The sequence below is a fragment of the Copidosoma floridanum genome, unplaced genomic scaffold (assembly GCF_036245765.1).
Source record: "Copidosoma floridanum isolate Cflo_tuat_1 unplaced genomic scaffold, Cflo_Japanese_pri ptg000006l, whole genome shotgun sequence".
Classification (NCBI taxonomy): Eukaryota; Metazoa; Arthropoda; class Insecta; order Hymenoptera; family Encyrtidae; genus Copidosoma; species Copidosoma floridanum.
Window position 1 is genome coordinate 20,072,657 of NW_028321883.1, and position 18,952 is coordinate 20,091,608.

Below are 18,952 nucleotides of genomic sequence, written 5' to 3' on the forward strand. Positions count from 1 at the left end.
AAAATACGCGCCGTCCCCTTTGTCAACGATGCGTCATTCGCGTGGAACGCGCCTATATACCAGCTTTATTACGAAAACGGGCAAGTCGCAAAACAACCCAATATACTAAAGGATGGTCTGAATAATTTACGCAATGGTCCTTAATTGTTTATGTTCATCGCAAAAGGTCGCGCCTCTCGCGGGATTATTCACACTCTCCAACCATGGAGGTATACACCTACAGAGACCATCACTCATATATACACCGATCAAAAGCAATTGTCATGGCTGCACACACGTATATAGTCACCTCTATCCGCGGGATAAAAGAGAAAGACAACAGCCGCGGAGGGTGGGATGGGGGGAGATAAGAATCTAAATTTCCAAATCGTCCCCCGAGCCTTCGATCGCGGCGCACTATACTCATCCCGAGGAATCCCTCGCACGCGCGAGAGCTGCTCCGCCCTCACCTGTCGCCGATCACCTCGCGGTCTTGGGATGCCTCGGGCGGGAAAAAAAGAGGGAGGGACAACCACTCTCTGATGGCAATATTTATGCATCCGGAACCGAAATGTACGCAAGGAGAAGGGAAAACAACGAAAAAAGAAGAAGAAGAAAAATAAGGCCAAACGTGGACGAAGACGAATTAGAGACGGACAGGGAAAAACGAGCGGGTAGAGGTGCATGATGATGCGCGCGGCAGGTCCGTCAGCGGTATAACATAGTTCAGACGAGTGTGCAGGAGGCGGAGGAGGGCATAAAACACACATACACACACGCGAGAGAGAGAGAAGAAGAAGTAAAGGAGGAGGAGGAGGAGGGGGATGACCCCTTTCACTGCCTCTCTATGCGGCATCTGCGCCTCGCGTAGCTATAGTGCTAGGCCCCGGGAGCTCGAGCGCCGTTGGTACGCCGGCTGTTTTGTATATAAGGAGCCTCGCCTCATCGCCGGGGAAGAGCCAACCGAGAAGTGCGCGGCTGCGTCACACACGTTGTCTTCTTCTTCATCTCTGGAACAAAGTTTTGTTTTAGTTTTTTTTTTTTTTTCGTTTTTGTTTTTCGGCTCCAAGTGACGTTGATTGTTCGACTGATCATTACTCGCTCCTATCCACAACTGGAGATTTCTTGCCAACTATGCTGAACGTCAAGGTTAGTGCTGACCTTTTTTTCCATTTGGATCCTTTTTTTGGGTTGTATTTACTATTGTTCATCTTTTTTTTTTTTTCAATCGGTCTGATGATCTCGTCTATATACTGTACATGATCCCCGAGTACTGGCATGAGAGCTACTCGACAGCTCGGCAAGGGCTTCCCGTGAAACTAATGCCACCACTATGCCACACTAAAATCATCGTAACGACGAGAGCGAACGGTACTACCGCACTCGGTAGCAAAGGGCCACTCGAATCGCCATTTAAAACAAGAAGAAGAGAGAGAGAGAGAGTTGGCAGTCAAATTAACATTTTTAGCGATTCCTCTCTCCCATTACCAAGTAAAACAAGTCCCTCACGAGCCTCTTGACCCATTTTCGGGTCCCCTTTAAACCTCTCCATCCCAGCAAATCCTCCAATTACGAACAAACGCCGTGGGTGACATGAAAAAAAAGCTCCCAACAAAAGCACGCTCCACTGCATCATTTTTGACTAGCGATACGGAGAGCTTTAATTTCAAGAGGGGACAAAAAAAAAGTTGCAGCATCTGCGTGTGTATATGCAGCAGTGGAAGCGGTGGTATACAGTAAAGTTCCCGGGTGCATTAGTCCGACAGCCGGGTCTTTTTTTACCCTCCCCTCTAAAGCTCGGTTCTCCGCTCTGCGGTTACTATTTATTATGCCAAGTGCCCACGAGAGACGCCCGCTGCAGCTTCCATCCTTCGGCCTTTTTTTCTTTTTCCTTTTCCGTATACGAGGGAAGATGCATCGAGGACTAGAGGATACTTCGAGTCTCGTCTCGCCTATTCTCCTTGTGCGCTCGTCGTAGACTCTCCCCGAGCTGAATTATTTCTTTTGTGTGCTCCTCTCCGCTCGACGCGCGGTGCTCCCCATTGTTTGCCGGATTTAATTTATTAAGCATCCCTCCCTCCGACGAGGGATTTTTGCCCCAAGCTTCTTACCAGCGTTTGCGAGAAGCGCCTCGCTGAGCTTTTATTTTTCAATGTTTTGATACCTACTTGAAAACTGCACCACCCACCCCCACCACGACTCAGCTTCGGTTAGTCAAAAACCATCGGAAAAATCCAGAGAGTTTCTCACCCCGTTGGCGTGTAATCCCGTTAACTATTCCTCCAACCGGCAAACCCCAGTGCTCTGCCCTTCCTTATCACTCCTCGGCTCAATGAAATTTCCCCAAGGGGAGATAAATAATCCTCCCCGGTCCTCCTGCGAAATACTTTTGCATAGTTTTGCATCTCGACGAGGCGGGATCCTGTAGGGGAACTTTGTCCCCCTCCTGTCGGTATTTTTCGCAGCCATAACCGCGGAATAATGATTGCAAATCAGCCGATCCCAGCCAAATCGTGGCGATTTTTCGTTCGCACTCCCCGAGCACTCGTCTCTCGGTGGGGAGTTTACGGGATCTCTGGTGAAAGTTACATGCACTGGATTGATTTTTTTTTTTTTTTTTCTTTGTCACTGAGCCTTTTGGGGGGCTGTGTGAGAGAGTAGCGCTCGATGAAAAATAGTAATTTATGGCAAAGGGTTTTGTTTCGTGGGGGTAGGGCCATAAGTATTACTAATAATATACGAAGGGTGTTCGTGATCGATAAAAATTACCATCTAGAGCTCGCGATTACGCAAGGAAAGCTTGAAAATTGCAACTTTACGTACACGATCTTGCGAGTAGACACCGCGTATGTCTCATAATACATGTTAAAAGTAGCGATAATTACCCTAGACGTTGTTGCGCATTTACCTCTCTTTTAATTTCGCCCCTCCCCCCTAGCGCCCGAAAAGTGGTCTAGCTCTTTCGAGTTTCGTCACGTGACATTATCAAGGGCCAATTAAGCCGGCGCCGTTTGTGTGAAGCCACGGCTCTTTTAATATTTTTTTCCCCCCGAAATTAAACGTTTCGGACAATTTGAGGTGATGGTCCTCCCGAGTCCGCGTGAAAATTAAGGCACAGTCAAAATGACGGTGGCTTGTAATTAGCCCTGGATTGCTTTTTTTTGTCGTTGCTTTTGCAAGTCTCTCTGCTTTTTTTCATGCGATACGTGCATCTCGCGTTATTGACGAGGTATATCGGGTGTCGCTTTATACATCTCGAGGTCGGTGCGCGTGACTCAACGGCACTTACGTGTCGTCGTCTTCAAACATCTTGCAGATTGGTTGAATCTTTTTTTTCCTTTGCTAATTACCACGGTGTACTTGACGGTAACATTCTATTTTTGCTCGCTCATCATTCACAGAGCATAAATCTAAACGTTTGCTTGACACTTACTCTCAACGGTGCTTTGATTCGAACAGCACTTGAGCAAATTTGTTTGCATGAATCACAGTAACCCCTGGCCACGAGGAAAAACGCTCATCTCGCCAAGTGCAACTACGCGTCAATGAGTTACTCGTTCGCGATTTTTCTCCTTCACCTGCGCGAAACGAACGTTCATGCGAGAAAAATCAATCACATTTTGTTTCCAAAAATTATTCGTATTTTCGGGGAATTATGCTACGAGCGAGCTTCCATTTTCCCCAAACAAAACGATTTTCTCGGCAAACATCGGTAGATCATTCATCGGTTGTGCACATCCGACAGAAAATCCCTCGCAATCGGTCGCTCTCGCGTTCCAAAAATCATCACGGATGGCGAAAACAGAAAATGGCAATTAAAAGCCCTTTGGCACAACTCACAATAAGCTCTCCCTCCCCTAAACGGGGGATAACGAGGACGCGTAATATCCGTTGGAAATGAAAGTACAAAAGGACGAAAAAAAAAAAAAGAAAAAACCCTTTTACTTCCCTCCCCTTCCGTTAAACTCCGAGATGTGTATAATTATCACGTTAATCCCCGACGCGAGGGCCGCTCTCGCAAAGTGTCGCGTAATCCGCGGCTTTTAATTATCCTCGATGAGCCCGGACTCGATTAAACATTCCCTCGCCCTCCCAACCCTTTCCGCTCCGCGGCGGCTGACGAAAACTACAGCGTTTCGCACTAAATCGCGCCAAAGTGGATTAACTCGCTCGCGTGTCCTTTTGTTGACTGTTCAACCCTCCACCCGACCATCCCCAACTTTTTTTTCCATTCCCCCTCGTACACGATTACGCGGAACTTTCTCCCCCTCGCGAGTTTCAAAATCCCGGTTGGAAAAAAAGTGTCGATCGAGCGGCTATTAACTCGCCAGAGAGCTTTCCTCGATGAAAGGGTGAGCACCAACAGGTATACAATAGTTCGCTTCGAGACGAACTACACGTATAATACACCGTTCACGTCAAAAGGATGAGACACGGATTCCACGCGAGTCGCTATACCCAAAGAGAGGGTGGGGGGGTGGAAAACGCGTTATTCCGCTCGCGGTTGCTATTTTCCAATTTTACTTTCCGATAATGGTTGGGCGCGTGGTTGGGTGTGCCGGTATACGGGGAACAACGGCCTGCACAATAGCAGCTCCGGGGCGGGCGAGTCTTGTACCTACCATCGCACGGGGTTAATAAGCGCTTGCGAAAGACGGGGACGGCCTGCATTATAAGTGCATCCACTCGTGTAGCCTACATCATGCCTGGCTTCTATGTATACGGAGAGAGAGAGAGACTCGGTAGCCGGGTCAAACGTTCAAGCGCCCGTGCATAACGAGCGCACGTATATGTGTGTACCTTTGTACGCGCCGTATTATGTCATACACGCGAGTCCTAATGAGACGTGCGGCTCAAAGGGGGGCCGATCGCCCAAAGGATAAGCAAGTTGGTGGATGTGTATATCTGCAAGAAAGTAAAAGTGGGATGTGTACATCGGGGGCTCGCCCAATTCGGAGAGTGTGTACTGTATCATGAGGGATGGTGGCGATTGAAGGTAATTTGGTGTCTACCGTGATTACAGGGACCCGGGTACGGAGCTCTCGGGATCGTCGAACGAGAAATCGTTGGTGGTGGCGCTTTGGCTGGTAAAATAAATGCCAGGCTTGTATCGCGGAACCGGAAATTAAGCCCTCGAAGCTTGACCCCTCGCGCGGGTGCTCCATTTTCCCGGGGTATCGAGCTCTCGGAGAGAAAGGGTGGGGGGAGAGCAATTCGCGAAATCGCCCGCGTGTAATTTTCTCGTTTCGAAGCAGAGGGGCCGTAGGTCACTCCTTACACGGGAGAGCCGGCGTTTGTAAACGCAGCAATCGTCGCCCCGTCCCATCCGACTCCTCCCCCTCCTCTGTTTCATCCCGGGCTTTTTTCCTCCACCGATTTAATCCCCCCCCACCCCTATCTCGTTTTCCTTCTTTTTCCACTACCGCGTCTCTGTCTGTTCGTTTGTTTGCTCTCTCCCTCTCTGCTTCTTTTAATTGCGTTAAATTTCCCTCCTCTCCCTGATGGTCTATACTTTGATTTCCCTCCGAGCCGATCGATCTATTGGTAAAGTCAAAACTATATGTTACAAATCACCCGGTAATCGAGTCGACGATCCACCTAAACCTCTCTGCAGTTTGACAAACTCGCCGAAGAAATAGACCCGCTCCGGTGGAGAGATAAGGAGGGGCGCAAAGGATAAGGCTCCAAACTCCCGGAGCTCCGATAAAAGATTCTAATGTATACCGGCTCGCGGGTGTGTGTGCCCTCCGAACTCCCGCGAGGTACGCCAGCCTCGGAGCGATATACTGAGTGGAAAGTAAAAGTGCGATCGATCCGCGGGGGAGCGGGAACGAGAGAGAGAGAGAGAGAGATAATCGGCAGGAAAAATCGCTCTCTCGCTACATGTATATATATATACGTATAGGTAAGTTGTGATTGTTGGAGTGCGAATTAATTAGTTTGGACGCGCGATAGAGTGATGTTTCGTATACACAGAGTCTGAAGAGGAGTGCTGTGTCAGACTTCTTTTTTTTTTTTTTTTTTTTTGCAACTGTACAAACCGTTCGCGTGTAAGTTTTAGTTGGTGTGATGTTGTTATTGCTTTCCATGTCCTCCAATAAAACAATTAAATATCCCCGAGAGTCCATTAGCAAAGCGATGATGAGCAATCAAGCTTTTATTTTGTTCAACCTGCTCAAGAACGAGGGGAAAAATAAATCCCACCTGGCAGCCACGCGAATCTTCATGCGGAGCATAGCGTATGTGCAGGCTCGTTTAGAAAAATCGGGCGCGGTAAATCAAGCGCGGGCTGATTGAAAGCTAGCCGAGTCTGCTCCTAAATAAAATAAGGCTTATGAATTAAGCATCGAGGGACGCGCTCCCTGGGAGATTTATACAGTGCCGAGACGAGTTTCAGCTTTGATGAAAAAAACCCCTCCTGGTCGTACGGGCCTTTTTACGGATTCCCGCCGTAAATCGCTCCAAAGTATTCTCCTCGTGGCGTGCAAAACACGATCCGTTCGCCGGGGGTGGGGGAGGAGGAGAGACAAGAGCGCAAACGGTGTACATATGGTTAGCGAAGAATGTAATAACGCCTCCTTGCAGTCGTCGCGGATGGATCAGCCTCCGAGGAACGCGTGCCCACTTGATGGCTTGCGAAACTGATACTGTGTTATTCTCTCGCCGCGCGCCACTTACGTACGCGGACCTTACGTTATTCCCACTGAAAGGGGAAGAGCGTTTCTCTGTTCTTTTTTTTCCTTTCCTTTCTTTTCATTACTCATCGCCTCGCCTACCTGCATTTTTTTTCCTACTGTTACACGGCAAAGTACTAGTTGGGAGCGATCACTATGACGGGTATATCTTTCTATTGTTACATTACATGGAGGCCGGAGGGGGGGGTAGGGTGAAATTGTTTTGGGTACGAGGATTTTTTAGGGAGAGGTCGAGAGTGTCGGGTTGGCGTAAAGAAGATTCGCGGAGTCAGTACAGGTACCTATACCTTTTTTACACAATGTCTTACTAAACTCGGCTGTATCTACTGGCTGCGAGCGCACCTACTGCTAGCGATAGCTGCGTGGCTCTTTTTTTGGATTGAAGTCGATGAAATTGGCTCATAAAATTGAAAAAACTATCCAATTCGGATCGATACTTTGAGCCTTGGATTATTTAAAAAGAAATTAGAAGCAACGCCGTACTGTCTGACCACTGAAAACTCGTTCTACTTGACCTTTTGGCCCTGGTACGTGAGCGATTATTCATCGAATTTTTACACCACCAACGTGTCACCGGATACCTCGGCTAAACGAAATTCCTCGAAAGGAGACAAAAACGTGACTCTAATTGGAAAAATGTTGCCCTCCCCCCCCCCTCATCAGTCCCACCATAAATCGACAGCTCGAAAAATTAGCCGAATTTTTCCACGGAGAAAATAGCTTCGCAGAATTCGAGCTTTGCCTGTATACGGGCGGGGGTCTCGGTACCAAGGGAAAAAAGGCAGACCTGGAAACCCAAACGTCTCACCCGCTCTTTGGTGTTACATAACCACGGAGTTTCTTTGATCGCGATAGTAATTCGCTTTTAAAAGCTCTCTCTCCCTCTTCTCTGTTTGCCTGCGCTCCGAAAGCAGGTTACGGCTCCTCGCCCTCTTTTCTTTCTTTTTTCTTACCCACACACACAAAGGACGATTCTCGCAAAATTCCTCTCGTCCACGAGTCCATACGTATGCAGCACACGAGAAAGGGAGCAGTGCACAGTATGTACAGGACGAGCGCAACAATAAACGCGGTCTCTATCTGTGCCGCTGCATCTATATGAGTGAAGCTCGCGCGCGCCCAATCTACATTTTTTGGCTTTGCTTTCTATAGAACTCCAATCGGCACCGAGTGTTGTGAAATGTCTATGTTTCGCCCTACTCGCGACAATAAACTTCGTCGGGAAAAATTGCATCACCCACCATCACTGCGTCCCTCTAATTTCTAAACGCGCCAGTATAAATGGTCGGATGACAAATACATCACGTGTGCGAATTCCACGCGACGCGGACCGCCCACGATCTTCGGCATCGTACAACAATGATGTACGTGCTTTATCATCACCGCGGCCTTGAACACCCAACTGCAATGCCAAACGCTGCCTCTGGCCTTTCTCTTTTTCCTGACTGCACCCCCAATACGTAACTCTCGGGATGCGCGTCTCCATTGTCGGAGGAATTTCATATTTATATACGTGTGTATCGCGGGAGATCCTTTATTTATCCCCCCACCCAAAGTGCCGTCGCTTTCATCCATGGGTATAATACGACGGTTGCTGCTCGTTAAGTATACATATATATATATACCTCTACCCACACGCCCACTGTCGGTTGCACAATTCACGCGCGGACGTTTGAGGAGCTGTACTTCTTCTTCATTGGATCTTTTGCCAAAGAATTTGCATAAAGGGTGCACACGTGTGTCATATGCTTAGTCTAAACGCTCGGTGCATCGTGTGCTACCTTTTGCGAGGAGCATTGTACCGGGGTAATTTATATGGGAATGGACCGAGTGGCGTGCGCGAGGTGCGGTTCGAGTGTACCCACAGTATGTACCGATCCAAAGAGGGGGAGAAGGAGGAGACTTTTTGTTTCAAGTCTCGCGAGAGCAATGGTAACGTGATCCTTAATAAATCGTAACGAGTGGGACGTGGGGGAAAAAAACACCAGTGGGGTGCAGGGGTGGGTTGGAAGTCGTGATTTTTGGGGGAGAAAACAGTCACCTACGGTGTGTTGTGGATGTCGTTTCGCACCCACCAAATGCCCCGTCATCGCCGCAATAACAATAATTTCCTCTCCAGGGTGTGTACTGTGGAGGGTTGGAGCGGGACACGCGAAACATCCCAGTTTAGGATCCGAGAGCATCATCAGCAACATCGGTAGCAGAGGTGGTAGCAGCATACGGGGCTCGTCGTCCCACCCCTACGCCCTCCTTCAAACTCGACAGACACTAAACTCCAATGCACTCCAACTATCATCAACGCTCGCCCGGCACACCCTACCGCCCCAACTATATGTGCCGCGTCCAATAATTCAATTCTCCGACTACAGTGCCAGAATAGCACTGAGATACGACAGTATAGTGGTGGTGCAGTCAGTGCTAACCGGGTCATCCACCCCCTTACCCTGTACACAGTGGTACAATTCACGTCGAAGCTGCACGTGCATTGTAATACAAATAGACCCACCCCCACCACCACGTACGTATCCAATCTTATGAAAGAGAGCGCCAACTCTTCGTCACTTTTACTCCCGACGGCTGAGTATATTAAGTATCTGTTTCGCAACGATATAACACTCTCGCAAGTGGATGTATGTATATTATATGTACACCTGACGCAACGAAGAATAAACCATCTCCGCCCGAGCGGCCCTTTTTCGCATTCTACGCGCGCCTCTGTGTGCCGTGTGTGTGCCTCGGCGCGTCCACAATAATAATGTATAAATTGAAGATGACGGTCATACGTATATATTATATACGTACAATCGGCGTGCACGACTCGCCCGAGGCGACCCAACCCATGGCGTGTATAGCGTGTGCTGGCATACTCACTTTTCTCGAACGGTGACGAAGCTTGGATGGTGAGGTGTGCCTCTATGTACGCACCCACACAGCCCAGATTTTCAAAGGGGGTGTAGAGGGGAGGCGAGAGGGCGGGAGCCCTTCTCTTAATGGGTTCATTAGCATGCGACGCGACTGCTCTCTCCAGGATGACGTATATGATGTCGGGGATATTCCGGTGTGTAATTCCCTTGAATCTGCAACTTCCCCCCCCCCTCCGTCTCTTGTCGAGGATTAATGATTAATCAAAAGGGTGCTACACGTCGCTCGAGTTGTGCATACCTAGGAAATTTACACTGCGCGTGAGATGAAGAAAAATCGGTGGCGGTAACAAGCCAAGGTGATCTCGAGCACATAAGTACGCAATTATCAATCAGTATGCTAATCCTTGCGTACGAGCAGCCTCGGCGCGTGGTTATTACAGTCGAACAAACTAATATGGGTACCGCATATATTTATATGTATATATGCTTGTGTGTCTTGTAGGGACTGCGAGCGTAACAATAATGGGATATGTCAAACACGAGTGACTCGTTCTCGCGGGGAAGATAATTAAATCGTCATTTCGCGCTTCATTGTCTCATCGCGTGGTGAGTCGCTAATGGGCGCTAATATGGCATTGTTCGCGCTTTTGCGTTGCACAAAGTAACAATGACGGCTGCAAATCAATCCGGGTCCCACGCGATTGTCGCTGTTTTTGGGCACACGGCGCGTCTTTTTCCCGTTTGTGTGATGTTCCGTACGAGGAGTGTCATTTATCTCAAGTTTTTCCACAAAATAGCATTGTATGTATGTACGTCAAAAGGGGATAGAAAATAGCGACAGAAGAGGAGAGAGGTGGGATCCGAGGGGCTGGTAATCGTCGATGGGCCCTCCCTGGGATTGCAATGTATACGACGCGCCCAGCAGGTCGATCGAAAATTTTTGCCGCGAGTACACGCCCTGTGGGAATGTGTGCCTTTCGGCTCGTATTTCCAGCCGATTTGGGTGTGTCGCGACAAGCGCGGCCGAGGTTTGACTGCTCGAACTTTTTTCTCTCTCTCTCTCTCTCTCTCTTTCGACGAGATTGATCGCTTGCGATTGGAGGTATACATAATTTGAATGCTAAGGCGGTGCTGTTCGCATCGTGCCATTGTTTTTCGCGCTAGGGCAGAGATTAATTGCCAACTATTTCCAACTCGTGTAGGTCTTATATGTAGGCTTTAATTTGAAATGATTTTTACGGATCACCTAAAAGTCGAATTGATTTCATACTACTTTATACAACGCTGTTTTAAGGAATCTAATGTGGTGACGTCAAAAAAAAAAAAAAAAAAAAAAATTGGTTTACTCTGAAATATAAGACACACTCGCGGCAGCAATAAACGCTCGTGGAAGATAATTACAGAGTTGGACGAGATCATGGGACATGATTAAAATATCCCCAAGTCCCGGAACGACAATCGAGCAAACGAACCGCGCGTCCCGAGATCGGGTGATCAAAACTGTTTCAAGCCTTCCGTATGTGTCTCTTGCAGTTACTCCTGGCAGTCGCGTTGTGCGCGACAGCCGCTCTGGCAGCACCCCAGCGTCACGGGGGCGGCGGTGGAGCCGACAAGGACGCGGTCATCACCTCACAGCAGCTGGAAGTCAACTTTGATGGTTAGCATTGTTTCGGGGACTGAGTCATCGGTGGTCGGGGCGAATTAGACCGTGAACATGGGTGTTTCGGGAAAACGTTGGACCGATGGGCTTTTTCGACCAGTATCGGATCGGCATTCGTAGAACTGGATCTTTTACTTTAGACGTTTTGAGAAATCGGGGTTGTATTGGTCACGGGAAAATTTAATTTTTTTTTGTATTAAATCGACTTGAATTCGGCATGTATCAAGTTTGAATCTCTTGAACAAAATATTTTTTTTTGATTATTAGAATTAACATTTATTTTGGAAACACCAATCATTTCCTTTTTTTTATGCAATCATTTGATTCTCGATAGTCTTCAATTAAATATTAAAAAAATAAAGTAAAAAATTCAACTTTTCTTTTTAATTTATTGAACAGTAGGACTCTGCACTTTCTCAAAGTTACAAGTACAGGATCTTATTCTACAAATGATGAACTGATGATTCATAAGAAAAAAAAAAAAAAAAAAAAAAAAAAATCTCATCGGTCCAACGTTTTTCACATTCAAACCTAATTTGCCCCGACTAGGTACCTACGTCAACAAGTGAGTATCCTAATCCTCAAAAATACATTCAAACCCAAAACACACACATTGAGAACGACGACCTGATAGTCATAGGACGACATCGACGTTATACTAGGTCTCGATTGAAATTCCACCAGCCACGTGCTCCGTAGTAAACGAGGTAGAGTGAGTGAGAAAGGGAGCCCCGGAATTCGCCAGACTGGCTTCTTGGGTTATTAGTTCGAGTGGTCCGAGAGAGGCTCGCCCACTCGCTCACCCGCGTAGTTCCGGGGAATTTGGCAATTGGGTTTGCCGGCCCTCCCCGGAATTGTTTGGACGGGCGAGTGGAGAGTTTCTTGAAGATAGCCTTCCACCGGGTGTAAGGGTGTGTCCGTGTGTGTGGGGAGGCCGGGAGCAAAGACTTTATGCACGAGGCGACGAGAGACTAGGTGTGGTTTCGAGCTCGAGGTGTGACGGACGGATTATCTTCTTGCCGGAGTACCGGGGCTTACTCGGACAGCGGATGACCAGCCAACTTGGAAACGCGTCTAGTTTTCCCGAGTATTTCACCTAATGGGGTTTGCAGTCCATTAACTTTAAAGTTTTATTCGGTATACTTTGCATCATTCACGGGGCCGTATGATAAGTTTTGCTCAGTTGCTACGTTGATCAATGTTTTTGAAATCCATTGACCTGGTAATGTTAGTTCCGAATCGAATAATAGTTTAACTTTTTTGTTTGATCGAACGAAAGGAAAAATAATCGCCAAAAATACACGTGATACTTTATTGGACACTCACATCCTACACGATCAAAACACTGTTCTATAATATAGGTGTACGGGGCAAAATAACTAAAGCTTTTTTGGTTCACTTACGCAGCTTCGAGACGAGCAACGGCATCAGTCACCAGGAGTCAGGTGCTCCCAAAGCGGCAGGCCAGGAAGGTCCGTCCGTGTCATCGCAGGGCGCCACGTCGTACACAGCGCCAAACGGGGAGGTCGTCAGCATCCAGTTCGTAGCTGACGAAAATGGCTACGTCGCCCAAGGATCCCACATCCCAACGGCTCCACCAAGTGCGAATGAGCCGATTACAATCAGATAACCAATTTTACATCACCCAGTAGTTTTAATATAATCCATACGTATATATAAGAATCACTTGATTCTTTCATTTAATAGCCAAGAGGATTACATTGAAACTACTACAAAAATGCACACGCATGCAGTCGAAGAATTTTTATCAGTTTACTTGCTTGGGCGGTCTCTGTCCTTATCTTGGTTTCACGATATTTTCTTAGCCCAATGGGTAATACATTACATCGTAGAAAAATTAACGGTAGGAAAACTGTTGGCACGAGAGAGTATTATTTGGTGATAAATTTGACAAACCTCGAGATCAACGCTAAAATTACAGTTATTATACATTTCGTTGTGCACCGATATGACAACTTCTTTCAAGTTTAGTTATTACTAAAAAAAATACCACTATAGCTTTCCCTAGATTTCATTTTACATGCCAACAGTCTTCCATGAATAAGTTTGTCTAGAATAAAAAAAAATTACATCCCACGGGAGAAAACTAGAAATTTAGATGCGAGATAATGACCACTTACGGAACATAAATTTTGTATCCGTAAGAGGGGCAGCTTGTGCAAAAAAACATGAATTGATTCGGGTTAACTTGTTTTTTCGGATATCTTACAAAATTATGTCATTAACGTGTAATCATTTGTCCGCAGTTCCCCCAGAAATTCTCAAGGCCCTGGAATACAACGCTGCACATCCAGGTACGTCAAAGCTTAACAATCTCATTACCTATCAGTCTATACTATACAACGATAGATGAAATCATCAACAAGTAAAAAATGTCTGATTGTACAGAGGAAGACTCGATTGACTCCGGCCCACCCGGCAGGCCTGCTCCACGAGGTTAGTTGAAGGAATTGAGTGATATGTACCTATTAAATGGTGAGCATCGATTTCGACGTTATTGCAAACTCAGAACTTGGACACGACTTACATACCCATAAATTACACCTCAATACATCCAGATAATGTATTTTGTGACTCGACAGGTGTACTGTACTCAAGTTGTAATAATTATTTATTGTACATCCACGTACGATTAATCTCTTGACTCTACCAATTAATTTTCACCACTCACTCACTTCTTTGATGAACATTTTTTTTTCTATTGAAGCCATCAACTGAATTGTAAAACGATTATCTGTTTGCCCATGCAGGTTAATCGTCCACAGTGCCGAGCCAAGGGTCTGTCGTAGAGAAGGGACAGATCGGGACATCCGATACGACGGTGAAGATGCATCAGCTTTGCTATTCCATCCGGAAGCGACGAATGAAAATACAGCAGTGCAACGCTCAAGAATTCCTATCAATCCCTATAAACTACCTCCCATTTTTTTTTCATACAAGTGTATTAACGATCTGTTATCCACCCCACATTAATTGTATCGACACATGCATTATTACCCGTATCCACGCGTGCGTACGTCATCTTTGCAGAGCAATTACAAAAAAAAGCTATAAAAAAAAAACAAAACAAAAACAAAAGATAAAATGTAATGTACGCACGCATCACGACGCACAATGTACAATTAATATTAAGTTAAAAAAAAAACAAATCGAGTCGTCACAAGTGGCACGTAACTATCGCTTGCATCATACCTTTTTATACATACCTATATATCTTTATGCAAGAAAAGCATCTACGTATGGAAAAATGCACTTTGATAACTATATACAAGCCTACACGATACAAATATAAAAAGCATATGTGCATGGTCCTTTAAAGAATACTCACCGATCGTGTGACGCGCGCGAATCGATTGTCGCCATGCTTCTTCTTCTTCTTCTTCTTTGTGTCGCTTTATTGTCTTCTTATTTTGGATATCCCAGCTATTTCAAGTCAATGTACGATTGTTCATCCTCAAAAATGGATGAATATGAGTTTATTGAGAAGAAAAAATTTTTTATAAAAAAAAAAAAAAACAACAACTGCAATTAGCCGTTTACATATTTACGACATGGAGAATACTTCATTATATACAAATATATCATGTCGTTATATACTATTTACTTTCTTTCTTACTGTATACACGTTTTAATAACGCATTCAAACAGTAATGTACGAATGTATACACCCTATTATCCTTGTGATTTTTTTTTATATGTGTAAATAAAGAGTTCCGCCTAAAGCATTACAATTTATCACTTATCAACAAATCACCTTCCAAGTCGTACGATTATTCAGTTGATAAAAACAAAAATTTAATTAAAAACTTATGTTTTCTCATTACTACAATGTTTTAAGATACTTTTATTATTCAATAGTACTTTTTCATTTGCATTTATCAACGTTGATTTCTCAAAGCATAACATTTTTAATACCACTGATTTATTTATTTTCAACATGTTAGGTGAAAAAAGAAAATGCACCTTCTAAAAAAAGATCAAGTAAACCAGTGGATTTTTACAAAAAATATGTTAGGTGAAAAAAGAAAATGCACCTTCTAAAAAAAGATCAAGTAAACCAGTGGATTTTTACAAAAATATAATAGCTCATAATAATCCAAACATCTTAGATAATAGCATAAAATAATACTTAAGTCAAGTAAGCTGTACTCTGTCGACTCAATTACACGAGCTTACCATGTTATTTCTGTTAGCAAAAAAAAAAAAAAAATTAACTGAAAAAGCTATTACTCCTAGATCGAATAGGTCGACACGATCGATACAATAAAATCAAGTACCAAAAGGAAAGTGCAGCCTTTCTCAAAAATCGGTTTCATACACCCGTAAACAGACACCTTTTCATTTGAAGCAAACTTCAACGTTACATAAAGCGAGTAATCAAAAGATAACACCCTACGGCAAATCACGCTTCGGTGCACAGCTCAGCCGAGAAAGCCGCCGATACATTCAAAGCCGCGTACAGTGTACATCTACACGAACCCATCGATAAACCGTAGACATACAAGGCTACGAAGGAAAAAAAAAAAAGACAAAAGAAGACGCAATCACCAAGCCTCGGGAGAGAAAGAGAGATCGCCCCGGTTGACCTCAGCATCCGATATTTAATTACCAAGTCCCGATCTGACCAGTAATGTTGCACTTAATGCACCAACCATCGAACGTGCATTACCGATTTAATAACTTTTCCGTTATCGGGCGATTCATCAAACGTCCAAGCTGCAACAATTCATACATGCCTGTATGTATTTATACAAAGCGGATCAGCTCTGTACTAGTATGTCAGGGAGGCGGGGGGGGAGTCGTTATCTGATATTTTCGCTCATAGCGATGGAGAGACGTTTGATTGCTGCAAGCTTTATGTAATGAGTAAATTTGAGCTTTTGTTTTTAAAAAGCTCAGTATTGCGCAAAAAATAGAACTTCGACTGCTTCATGATTTATCGAATATCGAGCAAAGTACGGGTGTACTCGTAAATTAAGCCTTTAATGCGCGTTGGGTGTACACACCGGGAGAGTCAAATCCACGGTAAATTTCTGCAAAATGGACTTTTGCTGTACACGGTTTGAAAAAAAAAAAAAAAAAAGTAAACAAATAAATGGCCACGCTTGAAAATGTTCTCGCTGCCCAGTTGTTAGATAATTAAACAACTTTGACGCAATGACTCCTTGCTCGGAGATTACATAAATGTCTCTTTTTTTGCCTACAATTACGTTGGTGAAAAAAAAAAAATTCAATAAAAAGTGAAAGTTTGAAAAACGCATCAGGTATGATCGAGTTCAAAGAGAAAATGCAAAAAACTCCCGGCAAAGAGGAATGGTATACTTGACAAGAGCTTCGAAATCAAACGGTGCACGTATATACGTGCTCCACAATGCGAGCGCAATCAACAGCGGCAGAACCGAAACGCCTAATAAAATAATACCCTCCCGCAGCGGATAGGTGCCATAGCGCGCTGTCGTTTCAATAATCAAACGCTCGCGAATCCGATTAAAGCCGGCAGCGCACATATAGAACCGGCCGTTAATTCGCTTTTAGCCATATTGGCTGGGAGCATGTGGGAGCGAAAATAACAAAACCATTCTCCCGGCGCTGATTGACCTGTCAGTGGAGCGTAAGTGTGTGCAGCGACACGCGTCCGCTGAGTTACTGTAATTCACTTGGTTTCGTTACTTGGTTGCACCGCTACTACCCCGATGAAGATGATTGTTGTTGTCATTGTTGCGCGAAGCAACTGCTGGTGGGTGTACATATGCGCGAATAGAGGAGAGGATTGATTGCTCGGCTCGTTGCAGAGGAGAAGGTCAAGATGGAAGATGGGATCCTTTTGATCGTGATTGGATACTCTCGGAGGCTGACAGTATTTTTCAGAAATTTCAAATATTATTCTTTATAAATAAATATCTTACTTCAATTTTGATTCGAAAATTTAGGTTTCTTATTATTATTATTATTTTTTTTTTTTTTCATATTACCAATTAAATTTAACTATCTTATTTCATCAAGTGCAAATATTTTTGATGAATCATTACAATTAATTTGATCAATTACGACTGCGTGTGAAATTGGATTTCGTTGAATGCATTAAAGTTTTATTGGAGTAAAATATTGGAAATAAATCTGTAAGTACATTTGTTTTGTTTTAAAATCTTTGATCAAGTACAAATCAATTGAAGGATTATATATTTCGAATGGATTGAGCTCCAACAAATAAAATTGATGGATAATGTAAAATAATCTAATGAAATATGAATATTCAAAGATGTTTGTATAAAAAAAACAAAATTACTTGCTTTTAGTACTAAAACCATTAGTAGTTACCTTTCGCAAATACCTTCACTATTTATTAAATTTATTTACTAAAAATAAAACTGTGCAATATCTAACAAAATTTTTTCCAATACATCAGTATTCAACTGCTTTTAAACATTCATGAGTTTGACTACCTATTGATAGCTCTGATTTAAAATTAATGAGTTCGTAAGCCATTTTGCTTCGTAAAACATTTTTTTAAATGAAATTCAGTAAAAGCACATGTAATCCGACAAAGGATGAAACAATTGTAATACCAAAAAGCGGAATAAATTAATTCCAGTGATCATTATAGGAAACTGTAATGTAAAATCAACCCCAAATTTAACTATGCGGTACGTCTATCAGAGTTACATTGCTGCGGGCTTATTTGACCTAAGCAATTTTAATTAATTTTATTCAACTCGCCAATGCGAGATGCGTTACTGAAATTATTAACGATTGTTGCGTAAACTCTGTATTTAGTAAATGATGAACAAAAAAAAAAAAACTGTTTTCCCCCCCAATAAAATCGTAGCCATCACCTAAAAATCATAAGCGACCATTGCAGTCGTCATAATTAAATCAGAACCCCCTGTGCTAAGTATGCGTTTAACAGAACCGACTTACCTGCTGACCTCGCGCACGACGCAACAAACACGCATTTACTCCTCTGAAGAGTGTCTACGCCTAATCTAATTGGATGCTCCGCCGACACCTTCCATAAATTGCACGAGTTCTTGCGTTTTAATAAGACCGCTCCTTGAGATTTGTACCCATACGCGTGTATCAACCCCTCGAGCTATATGAATACTTACGCGCAGTCCTAGCTCTTGGAGAAATTACGAGCCGTCGTATAAGCATACAAATTATCAGTAACGTAATGCACCGCTCGGCCGAGAAGTGCTACTTTCTTTTTTTCTCTTCGATAATTCGTTCTTGAACGACCGCTATTGACTCAGGTTTGACGAATAGCTTTTTAACTGTCGGTGCTTGCGCTGTTGACTTTTGGATTTGTTTTTTTTTTTTTTTTTTTTTTTTTTTTTTTTTTCAATTTATGGTCAAACGCGTGAGCTGATAAAAAAAAAAGGACACGGTTGTATCTCCGAGATTCAAAATTTAATCCTACTTTATGATCATGTCGTCAAAACGTAATACCATTTACTATTGAGCTCCTGAGTATTAGCGTTAAAAATTGTTGGTCGTCCGACTCAAAAAGCTTTGAAAATCCACGTGCATAATATGTAGACGTGAAAAGTGTCGGGGCTGGAAGCGTCATAATTTCAATCTTCAAGTCGAGCGCCATGAGCAAAAGTTCACTCGGTTGCCCAAGGGGCTAGCACGTAGAGCAATACATATATACATACATCGGACACCAGTCTTGGCCTCTCTATCCTTATTTATGGCACAACTTCAACGCCAGCTAGATTTTACGTTTTTTTTTT

General features: G+C 44.1%; 1 protein-coding gene across 3 annotated transcripts; it reads left to right on the forward strand.

The window, feature by feature from the left end:
- Nucleotides 1–956: 956 nt before the first annotated feature.
- Nucleotides 957–14,941, forward strand: CPR14 (cuticular protein 14). Of its 3 annotated transcripts, XM_014353078.2 has the most exons (7): nucleotides 957–1,128; nucleotides 11,072–11,195; nucleotides 11,748–11,763; nucleotides 12,606–12,799; nucleotides 13,466–13,513; nucleotides 13,608–13,655; nucleotides 13,970–14,941. In XM_014353078.2, the coding sequence occupies exons 1-7, from the start codon at nucleotides 1,114–1,116 to the stop codon at nucleotides 13,972–13,974; spliced, it is 450 nt and encodes a 149-aa protein (XP_014208564.1). In that variant the 5' UTR covers nucleotides 957–1,113; the 3' UTR covers nucleotides 13,975–14,941. The 3 variants fall into 3 exon arrangements, with proteins under 3 accessions (XP_014208564.1, XP_089454478.1, XP_089454479.1); XM_089598352.1 differs by lacking the exon at nucleotides 13,970–14,941 and having other exon boundaries at nucleotides 13,608–13,660; XM_089598353.1 differs by lacking the exons at nucleotides 957–1,128; nucleotides 13,970–14,941 and adding an exon at nucleotides 9,430–9,457 and having other exon boundaries at nucleotides 11,085–11,195; nucleotides 13,608–13,660.
- The last annotated feature ends 4,011 nt before the right edge of the window (nucleotides 14,942–18,952 follow it).

Excerpts from the sequence above, each read along its gene's own strand:
- CPR14 (XM_014353078.2), top strand. Across the intron at positions 12,800-13,465 it reads CATCCCAACGGCTCCACCAA|TTCCCCCAGAAATTCTCAAG; the intron begins GTGCGAATGAGC and ends ATTTGTCCGCAG. Across the intron at positions 13,514-13,607 it reads ATACAACGCTGCACATCCAG|AGGAAGACTCGATTGACTCC; the intron begins GTACGTCAAAGC and ends CTGATTGTACAG.